The following is a 13,389-nucleotide window of genomic DNA, read 5'->3' as shown; positions in this document are numbered from 1 at the left end:
GATTTAACCTCATAGAAATGGCTTTTTGCATTAAACATGTTTCTGTAGCAGCCATGGCATGGCAGCAGGAGCAGGGCAGTGCCTGTCCCTCTGTGCTGGGCATTGCTGAGGGACCTCCAATGCTGGGGTCAGTTCTGGACCCCTCAGGACAAGAAAGGCACTGAGAGGCTGGAGTATGTCCAGAGAAGGGAACAGAGCTGGGAAGGGTCTGGAGCTCCAGGAGAGGCTGAGGGAGCTGGGAAGGGGCTCAGTCTGGAGAAAAGGAGGCTCCAGGAGAACCTTCTGGCTCTGCACAACTCCCTGACAGGAGGGGACAGCCAGGGGAGTCAGGCTCTGCTCCCAGGGAACAGGGACAGGACAAGGGGAAATGGCCTCAAGTTGTGCCGCGGGCAGTTTAGGTTAACTGTTGGGAAAAATTTCTTCACAAGAAAGGGCGCTCCGGTCCCAGCACAGGCTGCCCAGGGAACTGATGGAGTCCCCATCCCTGGATGGGGTCTTTAAATGAATTTAAAAGCCATGTAGATGTGGCACTTGAGGGCATGGTTTAGCGCCGGAATGGGTGGACTCGACATCCTTGGCAGACTTTTCCAGCCTAAACGATTCTGATTTTTCACGATTATTCTCGAGCGGGATCAGCCCCGCTGCCCGAACCCTCCCGCCCTCACGCAGGGCCCCGCCCCTCAGGCCCCTCCATGGCTCCGCCGCCCGTCTCCCCGCGGCTGCCCCGCCTGCCGCCGGCACCGAGCTGAGGGGCTCCGCTCCGCTCCGCGCCCGCCGCCGCTCCCACGGCACTCCCGGCCCCTCTGCAGCGCTGCGGGATGCGGCGGGAGCGGCGGCCCGGGGCCGAGGGGGACAGCGGAGCGGCGGCGAGAAGGACAGGCGCCGCGGGCAGCCCGGAGCGCCGGGCAGCAGGAAGGCCCCGTGGAGCGGCGGCTGAGGGAGGTGGAACGGGAAGGAAAGCAGGAGAAGAACGGGAGGAAAGGGGAGAAAGGGAGGCCGGGCCGCGATGCCGCTGTACGAGGGGCTCGGCAGCGGCGGGGAGAAAACCGCTGTGGTGATCGACCTGGGACAGGCCTTCACCAAGTGAGTGCCCCGCACTGCGCTCGGGATTTGGGGGTGTCCGGTCTGTTTCAGACTCCAGCACGGGGAGACGGCAGAGCCCCGTCCAGTGCCTAAAGGGACTCCAGGAGAGCTGGGGAGGGATTCTGGACAAGAAGCTGGAATGACAGGACAAGGGGGAGTGGCTTCCCACTGCCAGAGGGCAGGGTTATATGAGATACTGGGAATAAATTCTTGGCTGTGAGGGTGCTGAGGCCCTGGCACAGGCTGCCCAGAGAAGCTGTGGCTGCCCCATCCTTTGAAGTATTCCAGGCCAGGTTGGACGGGGCTTGGAGCAACCTGGGATAGTGGAAGGTGTCCCTGCCCATGACCGGAGTGGAATTAGATGGTTAAGTTCCCTTCCAATCCCAACCATTATTCCAAGAATAATTACGTGAGGTTTTCCCCTTTCTGTGTTGATGTGTGTGGTGTGGAGCTGATAATGAACAGTCTTGGTTTTTTTGTCTTGTGTTTAGATCAAAACAAGGTTTAGCTCGAGTACTGAAGCAGGAATGCTTGCTATTTATTTAGTATTTAACCTCGTGTGCCAAAAGCTTTGTTACCTGGGAATGGGAAGATTTAACAGAGCCTTCATGGATAGGGATAAGTGATTCCATGAGTGGCTTTTTATGGATTCACATCATGTGGCCAACTGAAAGCTTTTCCCAAATTTGGGGTGCTTGTGAGCTTTTATTCCCCGGGCATTGTTTATCCAATAAAACACTTTTGGAAAAGCTATTTCTCTATAGTGTGTTTTTAGGATCTGTTTCTTCATTCTCATAGAATGAATCCATAGCTGGATTGTATGAGAAATGTCTGCTCTTTTCCAAAAAAGGCTGAAGTTAGCTGACAGTTCAAGGAAAACTGCTTGTACACACTGGGATTGCACAAGTGTTTGTTTGAGACAAAAAAAGAAAATTAAATTCTGAATTGAGATTGTTTCAAGATATTTTTTTTTTCTGAAATAATCCAGCATGCTGACAGTTGTCAAATACCAACTGGCAATTGGTATTAATCAAGTAAAAGCATGAATTGATTTTTTGCATTAAAAGTGCTCCAAGTCCAGCAGCTTTACAGAATACTGTAGTTTTCTTCTGAGATTTGTAGTTACTGGGAATGATGAAGGTGCAACAAATACCAGGCACTGAGACTAAAATAAACCTTGAATTAATTTTGCTTTTAATTTCCTTTCTTCAGTCCATGGTTCTTGTGTGTTTGAGGAAGAACAGGTGGGTTTCTGAAAAGTTTGGTTTGGGGTTGCTGCTGTTTTTATCATTTTGTTGAGGGAGTCAATAAAAAAAGATACAAAATCTTTATCTTTTAGTCCATTTTTGAATTTATCTCCAGGTGTCTGGATAGGAAAACTGTGCAAAACCCCTCTCTGCAGTTTTAGAATTCACTAATTCATTACTCTGTGATGGTCCCTAGGCCCAGGGGGTCAAATGGTGACTTCAGATAATCAGGTTTTCAACATTTTCTTTCAGGTGTGGGTTTGCAGGAGAAACAGGACCAAGATGCATCATCCCCAGTGAAATCAAGAAACCTGATGTCTCAAAGGTGAACTGTTTTTACAGTGTTTGGTATGTTATGGAATAGAAAGAATTTGCAAATGCTTTTGCTGTCCATTACAAGCAATTTTTCACTGCCTGAATAAGATATTCTGAAATACTTTTATATTTTTCATTATTTTAACTGCTGCAATTAAAAGCTGTGAGTAGGTGCAGGTAAGTGTGATGCTAGTGCTGGTGTTAATTGCTGCTCAGCCCCCATGGAACTTGTGTTTTGGGGCATTTATTGAGAAATTGCTTTGCCTAGTTATGCTTTTTTTCTTTAATTTTAGGAGAGGGTGGCAGATTTGAAAACTAATCCTAAAATGCCTGCATGAAAAATTAGCATTAATTGACTCTGAAATTTAGTTATAGTGTGAATTTATGAGATGTTTTAAGGACAAAGAGAAAATCAGGCAAGAGTGAGCATTTATATATAATGTCAGATTAAATATATATTATGTATGTATCATATATATTTATTTTTATATCATGTGTGAATAAATATGTATGCACATAAATAATCACTACCCAGCATTTGAGCTGACTGTGGATATTTTCCCTTCCCAGCCTATCAAGGTGGTTCAGTACAACATCAATACAGAAGAGCTGTATTCCTACCTGAAGGAATTTATCCACATGCTGTATTTCAGGTAAGAGACACCTCTCAGGCCTTCCCTGAGCACTTCCAGGGCTGTGAGCAGGGGATGGACACTGCCTGGTCAGATAAGAAAACAGAGATAAGACTTTGCAAGGGGCTGCCTGGCTGTGTTGGTGGAGAAGGAATTTGGCAGTGCTGAAATCCAGGTTATCTTACAAAGAGTTCCTGTCCTGTAGCAGCAGTTGCTCTGTAAAAGCAAAAAGTGTATGATAAATGACTTTTCAGCTGAGGTATTTATCAAGGGTTTGAGAAGGGGAAGGCATTACCTCAGGAGTTGCAGTGATTTTGGCAGGGCTGAAGCTCCTGTCCATGCAGAACTCACTCCACTGTGGTTTGGAAGGAGGGATCTACCTGTGGGATGTTTTCACCTCAGCAATACATCTCTTTATTCTGTTCTTAGTACCCTTAGTGAATAATGAAATTGGACTTGGTCTTTTCTCTTTGTTTCCAATCCACATTTTTACACAGTGAAAGCCATCACAGGGAAGCCAGGATTTAATTTCTGTGCCTCACATCTGCTGTGGGTTGGGTTGTTTTCTTCTCCTGTCCTGGACCATCACTTTGTAATTGAAATCAGGAGGATTTCATCCTCTTCCACTGAAATCAGAGCATCTGAGTATCAAAGTATCATCATTCTTATGTGCTTTATGACACTGTATGACACTGGACAAGCCATTGATGACTTATTTTTGTACCTTATATTGATTTGGAAATGTATAATGGCTATACAGAGCTACAGGCTCTGGCTGAAAGCTCTGTAACTTGTTTCCCCTGCCTCAGTTTCCTGGCTTTTTTTTAGGAAAACATTGGGGTATTTGGATTTGTGAAGTAGACTTTGGGGTCTGCTGTAGCAAGTGCTATCTAAATGCAAATCTTTAGGATTTTTGAGGAAAGTGGAATATGACTGTAGGATAGATCTCATAATATGTGCTTAAAGTTCCCAGTTTTATTTTACACATCTTGTTTTTTTTCAGGCATCTGCTGGTGAATCCCAGGGACCGGCGTGTTGTGATCATAGAGTCGGTCCTGTGCCCTTCACACTTCAGGGACACCCTCACCAGGGTCCTTTTCAAGCATTTTGAGGTAAGTGTTTGACAGAAATGTGTAAATTTGCTCCACTTTCCAGAAGGAGTTTTGCTTACAGGCAGTGCCAGATGTGGCCAAAAGAAGAAAATAGTGGCAAAAGAAGAAGAAAAATCTTGTTGTGAGGAAGTAGGGTGTAGAAATTGGATTAAAGACTATTTTTGTTCCATTCTGACTCTTCATGAGGTCACAAAGCAGCAGCAATTAACAAGACTCTGCAAGGTTTCTCTGGCTTGTAGATAATACAGCTCACAGTGCACTGTCCCAGACAGATCCAATAATCCCCATTGAGCACTGCCTGGAGCCAGGATTTATATTTAAACACTTGTTAGTACCCTGTCAGCAAGTCTCATGATTTCTGCCACAGTCAATATCTGCCTAGCACGTGGCTGTGCTCATTTAGAGAAGAACTTACCTGAAATCAAATGTCTTCTCTGCTTAATCAGTCTTTTTGAAGAGAAGTTGTGGGGAAAAAAAACAGCCTGTGGCTGCCCCATCCCTGGAAGTGTTCAGGGCCAGGCTGGATGGGGCTTGGAGCAACCTGGGATAGGGGAAAGTGTCCCTGTCCATGGCAGGGGGTGGAACTGGATGATTCTTAAAGTTCCATCCAACCCAACCAGTCAAGGATTTTGTGAAAAGTCTGAACCTAATTCTTGCTCAGTTGTAACAGAAAATGTTTTAAAAGGTGACACCATGGCTCTTCAATTCAGACACAACAAAGGTTAAGGTTTTTCTATAAAAAGTAGTGAAACCAGTTTGTCTGCAGTCCTTCTTCACTGTCCTTCCACAACACAATTTACCAATTAATCTCAAGCTCCTGCATAATTCTTTCTTACTATTGGTAAAATTTTCTGAAGACTTCAACTTGCTGAAAGATTTGAGTCAGTTTTTTGAGGTTGTTTTTCCTAATCCCTTTACAGCAATAAAATGTCTCAGCTAAAATGCACCCCAGGCAAAATGTCAAAAATGGCTCATGTGTTCAGTCATATTGTGATGGAGAGACTTTGTAACTTGTTAAGAAGGCAGTTAATACTGATGGAAGGTTAATTCTCTCTTTTTTCTATTTTTCTTTTTGGTGCAGAGTGTTGGTTTATTAATACAGGGTCAATATTTTGCCTTCTGTCCCTGTGTTAAGGGTCAGTACATTTCCTTTAAGTGCAGGATTTATTGAAATTTCTCATTTAATTCACACTTCAAAGTGTTCCTTTGAAGGAACTGTTGCTTTCTAGGAAACTTGATTTATGGAATTCTGGCAGAAGGAAGTAGCTCTCATGTAATTTTGAGTTTCCACATGGTTTGTGGAAATTTGTTTTGTTTCAAACAGCCTCTTCTGTTTGGGTACAACAGTGTTTGTCATAATGCAAAAACTTTTATGGATTTTCTAGCACTTTCATTCACATCTTCATGTTTTTACAGGTTTTCAAGTAGCTGTACTTCAGCTTCTTTCTTTTCAAAACAATAAGAGACTTGACCTGAGTTTTATAGCCAACACTTGCTTTTCTTACAAACCCATACCAACATCTGTCATTAATTAAGTACCTGGTGTGTGCCACAAAGAAGATGAACACAGAATTTGGAGTCCTGTTGTGTTTTGGTCATTAGATTAATACTGGAATAATTCAAGGTACAATCATTTGGGTTTTGATTTTAAAATGCCATTCAGGGAAGGCGTCAGTGCTTTGTTTCTTTTTTGTTTCTTTTTTGTTTCTTCTTTCCACCTTCTGTCAACATTGCTTTTGGTTTCTGTGTAGGTACCTTCTGTTTTGTTTGCTCCAAGTCACCTGATGTCTCTCCTGACTCTGGGGATCAACTCTGCCATGGTGCTGGACTGTGGATATGCAGAAAGCTTGGTGCTGCCTGTATCCTTTCATTTTCAGCAGTGGGGCTGTCCTGAAACATGAGATTTTTATTGACTAGAAATTAACTTTGGACAAAAGCAGTTACAAGGTGGCTGATGCAAGGGATTGTAGAAAGGGAAAGGCATTTTGTTCCAGCAGACTGAAAACTCCTAATGAAAAAGAGGAGAATTTCCTGATCTTCCTGTAGATCTATGAGGGAATTCCGGTCCTGAGTTGCTGGGGTTCCCTTCCCCTGGGAGGAAAGGCCATCCACAAGTAAGTTCATAGTTATCAATTCCAGGTTACAAATGATTTATTTGTGAAGGTTACTCTTTGACTATGAGCAAAAATTCCTCTTTAAAATCTTAACTTGCTGCATCATCCAATTTCTGGAGTTAAAACTGTGCAGGTGTTGCTGATGTAGTAAAAAACTGTGTGAATGGGGTCTTCCCATTCACTTTTTCCCAAAAGTTTATATTTAGAAGGATGTAACTGAAAGGAATTAATCCTGTCCCTGGAGTGTAATCCAGAGACCCAGGCTGAGTTCATGGCTGTGTTTCCCCACCCTCCTGTGCACTGTTTTAGGGAGCTGGAGTATCAGCTGTTGGAGCAGTGCACGGTGGATACAGGACTGGCCAAAGGACAAAGCCTTCCCTCCGTGATGGGTGAGGACTGGGATGGGGCATCTGTGCTGGGAACTGCACTGGGGAAGGGGTGTTAATCCTAACAGTGAATCAAGTGGGTTTAGGATTCACTGCATCTCATGTGGACCTCTTGCATGAATTCTTTCTTGGCATCCTGGCCTGGATCAGGAACAGTGTGGCCAGGATGAGGAACAGCAGGAGCAGGGAGCTCATTCTCCCCCTGTACTCGGCACTGCTGAGGCCACACCTGAGTTCTGTGTCCAGTTCTGGGCCCCTCAGTTTAGGAAGGACCTTGGGACACTTGTCCAGAGGAGGGCGACAAGGCTGGTGAGGGGCTTGGAACACAAACCCTGTTAGGAATGACTGAGGGAGCTGGGGTTGTTTAGCCTGGAGAAAAGGAGACTCAGAGGTGATTTTATCACTCTCACAACCTCCTGAAGGGTGGCTGTGGTCAGGTGGGGTTGGTCTCTTTCTCCAGGCAGCAACTGACAGAATGAGAGGACACAGTCTAAGCTGTGCCATGGGAAATATAGGTTGGATATTAGGAAGAAGTTTTTACTGAAAGGGTGATAAAGTTCTGGAGTGGTCTGCCCAGGGAGGTGGTGGAGTCACCATCCCTGGATGTGGCACTTGGTGCCATGGTTTAGTTGAGGTGTTTGGGCATGGGTTAGACTCAATGATCTTGAGTGTCTTTTCCAACCTGGTGATTCTGTGATTTAACAAGTATATTATTTTTATGATAAACCTCTTCTCACAGCAGTTTTGGATAAAGACTGAGATAAAAGTTCTGTAGTAATTTTTCAGTCTGTTTTGAGCAAAGACAAACATTTCTATTCTTAATATATTTTCTGCTTTGTTTAATATATTAAATGTAATTCAAACTTAGAACAAAAGTTGTTTTAAGTAGGAAGAGAATTTAAGAATGAAATTAAGTAGTGGTTTTTTTGTATTTCAGGCTCAGTCCCAGAAGACATAGTAGAGGATATAAAAGGTAAATTTGTTTGCTTTGTGAAACTCTAGTGTATGAAATTGTGCAGTAGAGTGTGATAGTAACAAGTCTGCAGTATTTTACATTTAGGAATTTATTTCTCTTCTCTGCTATATTCATTGCCTCTTGGATGAACTTTGTGTTGCTCTTCCTCTTTGAAAGCAAAACCAGGTGTTGAATTCCACTTCCACTTTAACCCTCTGCATTGCTGAGTTGCAACTTTTAGATATATTTGGTAGGTGGGCACAGTAAGAGCATTGCATTGTGTGTGTAGTCTTGTTTATAGATTAACTAGAAAGGCTCAGTTTGCTTTAAAGTCAATTTTTCAAACGAAAAAGAAGAATTTATAAAAGATATTTTTGTGTGTTAATCAAGGCAGGCAAGAACTACATTTACTACAAAAGAAAAAACACTCTTTAGACAAAACTTGGATGAATTCCTCTGTAATTGTTACATGTGCAACAGATAGAAAAATACATGTTTTCCTAGAAAATAGCACCTAGTAGGTATCCCTTGGGTCAAATTAGGAAGAAATCTATCAGCAAATGCAAAATAAATGCAGCTGGTGCTTTGTGAAATGGAAACTGCTTTTCTGATTCCTGGACTTGCACACATTTTCTGACAAGTTGTGTTTTCTATGCAGTCTTTTGGAACCAGAGACAGCAGGCTAGGGATGAAATTTTTGTTGTCTGTGTGTTGAAGGGTTGTTTCTTTGTGGCAGCTGTTTATGGGGAAGGTGCTCACCTGTGCCAAATACAAATAAATAAGTAGTAGCAGTAAATAAGTAAATAACAGTAGCAGCTGGGATACAAGTGAGACTGTGCTCTGTCAGTGTTGTCTGGAAGCAGAAAAACCCTCTGGAATTGTTTAATTTACAGTAAGGAAAATGTTGCATGGTAGGAGGTTGTTCAGAAAATGAGCAGTGCCTCATGTGAAGCAGTGGTGCAAGACCTGCAGTGAAGGCAGGATACAAGCCCTGGAACCTTGAGGCACCATTAGGAGCATCCCTGTGGCTTTAAATCTGGTGTGGTTTGTGTGAGAAAGGACAGGCAGGATTTCCAGCATAATTTTAGTGTCAGCTTCATTTATCTCGTGGTCTAGAGAGCGCCTGAACTCTGCTGGAACACAGACAGTGCTTCTCTTTGCATTTATTTGAAAATATCTTGGACCAGCAAGGGCCTGGAGTGTGTGTTCTTCTCTAAATTAAGAAAATGTTTTTACTGCTGATGAAAGGATCCACCAAGGCCTCACTTGTGCCCCTCTTCCCCTCTGCTCAGTGCGCACTTGCTTTGTGAGTGATCTCCAACGGGGGCTGAAAATCCAGGCAGCCAAGTTCAACATTGATGGCAGTGCTGAGGTCAGTGAAGGATGAAGCTCCTCCTGCTCCTTTGAGGTGGCTGCAGCCTTTTTGGGCTCTAAAATAATCGTACAAGTCTGCTTTTATTTCCAGCGTCCCTCACCGCCTCCAGACGTGGACTATCCTTTGGATGGAGAAAAGATTCTCCATGTAGTTGGCCCCATCAGGTGAGAAATGCCTTGGCAGAGTATTTGTCATTACAAGGATATATTTCAACTCTAAAAGCACATGCATTTTTATGAAATTGGATTTTAATGAGACACTTGCACATGCTTTTAATGCCTCTAAAACGAAAGCTGTGTGCTGGGCACAGTGCAAGCCCATCATGGGTGGGAGGTGGCTTCTCCAGAGCTCCGAGAGGAAGATGAGAGCAGAGAGATTGGAGGGATGGGGGAAGAGGAATGAGTATCAAAGCCTGATAATAGAACAGGTTTAGTGATGTGAACAGGGCATTTTAACCTGGACAGAAGGAGGCTCAGAGGAAACCTCCTCACTCTACAACTCCTGACAGGCAGGTGCAGCCAGGTGGAGGTTGGGCTCTGCTCCCAGGAAAGTGACAGGACAAGAGGAAAGGGCCTCAAGGTGACTTGGGGAAGTTTAAATTGGATATTAGGGAATATCTTCACTGAAAGGGTTGTAAAGCACTGGAACAGGCTGCCCAGGGAAATTGTGGAGTCACCATCCCTGGAAGTATTCAAAACGCACGTGGATGTGGCACTTGGGGACGTGGTTTGGTGATGAACAAGGTGCTGATGCTGGGTTGAGGGATGAATGTAATCATCTTAAAGATCTTTCCCAGGGATTCCATGATTGTCCCAAGGATTCCATGATTGTCCCAAGGATTCCATGATTGTCCCCTCCCTGCTGTCACTGCTGGGTGTGTGGGCTGTGTGCCAGGAGTGACAAAGTGTTGGCAGCAGGAAGGCTGGAGGTATCTCCAGCTCTGCTGTGCCTGAGTTCAGCTCAGTGTGGTTTTGCTGCTCATTAACACTCCCTGTCTGTGCCACAGAGACTCCGTGGTGGAAATCCTGTTTGAGCAGGATAATGAGGAGACATCTGTTGCCACTTTGATCTTGGATTCACTTGTTCAGGTATTTTTATATTAAAAGAGTTTAGGGAATGCCTCCAGCCTTAAAGAACCTGCAGTTAAAAATGACTCAAGACTTTGAGTCCTGCAGGCTGCTGGTTTACCTGTGCTAGGATAAAATTAATTTGGACATCTTTATTACAGGCAGTATATTAAATTTATTGCAGATTTTTTTCATGGCATATACAAATGCTTCACTTCTTATTTTATTTAGGGAAAAAATGCATTAGGAAACCACTATAAATGGAAATTTCCATTATGTGGTGGTGTATGTATGTTAATTAAAGTTGGCTCCCTGTAGCTATTGGTGCCATTTAAATAAGTTTGCTGAGATGCAATTTATTGGAGAGCCATGGACTTGGCTGATATGACAAACATTTTAATTAGAATTCTTTATGAAAACAAATTGTTTAAGAAGTTTTGTGCCTGGAGCCTTCACCTCTGCATCTCTGGGCATTTCCCTTGCATTACTCATTACGTTGGTTATTTTCTAGCTAAATATGAGAAAACAGCAATTGGAGGGCATAGAAATGCACTGAATTTCTAAGAGACTTCTGAATGGCTTCAAGCTCAGGCAGCCTGACTTATTTGGGTTTTTTTTGTGTCCCTGTTTTCATCAGTGCCCAATAGACACGAGGAAGCAGCTGGCAGAGAACCTGGTGGTGATCGGGGGCACGGCGATGCTGCCGGGGTTCCTGCACAGGCTCATGGCTGAGATCAGACACCTGGTGGAGAAACCCAAATACAAGGAAGCACTTGCCACTAAAACCTTCAGGATTCACACTCCCCCTGCCAAATCCAACTGTGTGGCCTGGCTGGGAGGTAAGAATGGGAACAACTGGGGAGCAGAGATGAAACAAAACCCTCCCAAGTGGGATTTGTAGTGAATAAAACCTTTTATTTTTAGAGTTAGCAAACCAGAACAATTTCTGTGCACCAGATCTTGTGATGCTTTCCTTGCTTGGCCAGCTGGTGTGGGCTGAGTCTTCTCACAGCTGGTGTGAATTTGTGGGGCAACTTTTTTGGGGTAAAAATTGCCCTGAACACAATGGGGTTTGATTGAAGTGCTTAAAATAAAAGCTTTGTTGTAAGAAGTGGGTCAACCAGGCCAGGTTTGCTGTCAGCAGAGAGCAGATGATTCCTTGTTTTCAGTTACTTTCCAGGGATATAAATGGAAGCAGTTTGGGACTTAAATGGGCTACTGAAAAGGAAATCAGCAATATCCATTCATCCCTTTAAATTTAGAGGCAGAGCTAGAAAATCCCAGTTGAGATTCTCCATAGGAAGGAGTAGAAAGAGAAATTCTACATGGAATTAATGCAATTTTTTTTTCTTTGCCAATAATGTAGGAGCCATTTTTGGAGCACTCCAGGACATCCTTGGGAGCCGCTCTGTGTCAAAGGAATATTACAGCCAGACAGGCCGCATTCCCGACTGGTGCTGCCTCAACAATCCCCCTCTGGAAATGATGTTTGATGTTGGAAAAGCACCCCCACCACTGATGAAAAGGGCTTTTTCCACAGAGAAATAAGCAACTAAATCTACACAAAGATTCTTCCCCATTTCAATTACATCCATTGGGGTTTGTTTTTTGTTCATTAATTTGTGTGTAACACTATTAAATGTAAACAATGTGTTCATAGGTGTTGTCAGGGTAGGCACTAACACTATTTAAAAACATATCCAGTTATAGTTTACAAACTCTGGCAACTCCTCTGCTCTTTTGTCTTGTTTTGGAGAAATGCTGTCTCCTCACAAGCTGTTCCCTACTGAGTTGTTTATTATTTATCTGTATAGTAAATGGCATTGCTGAGAGAAGTTGGTTTAGATATTTTCATTTTTAAGCATGCTGAGAAGAATGAACAGCACTAGGGAAACATCTATTGGAATTTTTGGTGCCAAATTCTGTACTAAAATACTCCACCTTGAACCATATGTGAAGAAATGGTTTGGGGCTGTTTAGCAAAGGTAGTGGAACGTTATTTCCCCTGTTTTAAGAATTTTAGCAGAGAACTCTTGTCTGTAATTCTCTCAGTGCTGAGCTAAAACCTCTCCCTATATCTCCTCCAAGAAAGATTTCAGCCCTGTAAGATGATAAATTATAAATTAATTATAAACAGGTGTGTGAGGTCAAACTTGACTCTGGCTACATGGTGACTGCTGGTATCTGCTGGTTACTGAGGTTTAAATCCTACCCCGAGGAGAAATTTTTGTCTCAAATTTGGGAAGATAAATATAACATTTCTTGGGATGGTGATGACTTTTATTGGCACAAACATGCTTTTAGTGACAGATCTCCCCGTGCTGCCTGCTGCCCACCTGCTGTGTGCCTGAAGCACGACTCTGCAAGCCAAACAGATATTTAAAGAAATCCTCTCCTGGTGAACCCTGACACAGGGAATGTGCTACAGCACTTCAGGAACTCCTGCATGGTTTTGTCAGTGTGTTTTTTACATGTGCTGTTAGGTTTTATAGTTGTGGGATGAATTGGTGTTTTAGGGACCAGCTCCTGGTGCCGTTCCAGGCTGGATGAAGGGACACAGTCTCATTGCCAGGCACAGCCAGCCAGTCTCAGGTGCACAGAACATGCAGCCTGAGCTGTGCTGCTCATTTTCAGCCACAATCTGGGTAAGTTTGGTGCAGGTTCTATTTTACCTCAGTAAGAGCTGAGCCAGAGCTTCCTGAGAGAGGAATTTGCCGTCAGCACGAGTCCTGTAGAGCTGGGAGCTCCTTCCCTTCTCAGTGGGAAGGAGTGAGGAGATGAAACTCCTACACAGCCGGTGCTGCTGGTGGTGCAATGAAGTCATTTTCCTGAACTGCAGCAGACTGCAGCTGAGGAAATTCAGGATATTCTTAGCCCTTCCCTTTTTGGGGGTATTTCTGTGCTGCTGTACCCTGGGACCTCTCCTGGCGTGTTCTGCCACCTCATCTTCCTTCCACCCACCCAGATCTCCTCCTGTGGGGTTTCTGCATCACTGAACAGCCTCAGCTGCTGCTGTTTCACATGGCAGGGACAGAATTCCTAACTCCCATGTTACTGCTGGCCTCGGTGCAGAGTCCCAGGACTTGCTAAGGCAATTTTTATT

General features: G+C 43.9%; 1 protein-coding gene across 1 annotated transcript; it reads left to right on the top strand.

Annotated features, from left to right (window-relative positions):
* Positions 1 to 914: 914 nt before the first annotated feature.
* On the top strand, positions 915 to 12,554 carry ACTR10 (actin related protein 10). Its single transcript, XM_015632143.3, has 13 exons — positions 915 to 1,083; positions 2,583 to 2,655; positions 3,216 to 3,298; positions 4,281 to 4,389; positions 6,141 to 6,248; positions 6,436 to 6,503; positions 6,813 to 6,892; positions 7,827 to 7,862; positions 9,137 to 9,216; positions 9,310 to 9,383; positions 10,226 to 10,307; positions 10,924 to 11,125; positions 11,653 to 12,554. The coding sequence occupies exons 1-13, from the start codon at positions 1,007 to 1,009 to the stop codon at positions 11,832 to 11,834; spliced, it is 1,254 nt and encodes a 417-aa protein (XP_015487629.1). The 5' UTR covers positions 915 to 1,006; the 3' UTR covers positions 11,835 to 12,554.
* Positions 12,555 to 13,389: the final 835 nt, after the last annotated feature.

The sequence above is a fragment of the Parus major genome, chromosome 5, assembly GCF_001522545.3.
Source record: "Parus major isolate Abel chromosome 5, Parus_major1.1, whole genome shotgun sequence".
In the NCBI taxonomy this organism is placed as follows: Eukaryota; Metazoa; Chordata; class Aves; order Passeriformes; family Paridae; genus Parus; species Parus major.
This window is presented reverse-complemented; position numbering and strand designations above follow the sequence as displayed.

Coding starts and splice junctions, on each gene's coding strand:
- ACTR10 (XM_015632143.3), top strand. CDS start 1,007: ATGCCGCTGTACGAGGGGCTCGGCAGCGGCGGGGAGAAAACCGCTGTG. Junction 3,299..4,280: donor ATCCACATGCTGTATTTCAG/GTAAGAGACACC, acceptor GTTTTTTTTCAG/GCATCTGCTGGTGAATCCCA. Junction 10,308..10,923: donor TCTTGGATTCACTTGTTCAG/GTATTTTTATAT, acceptor TGTTTTCATCAG/TGCCCAATAGACACGAGGAA.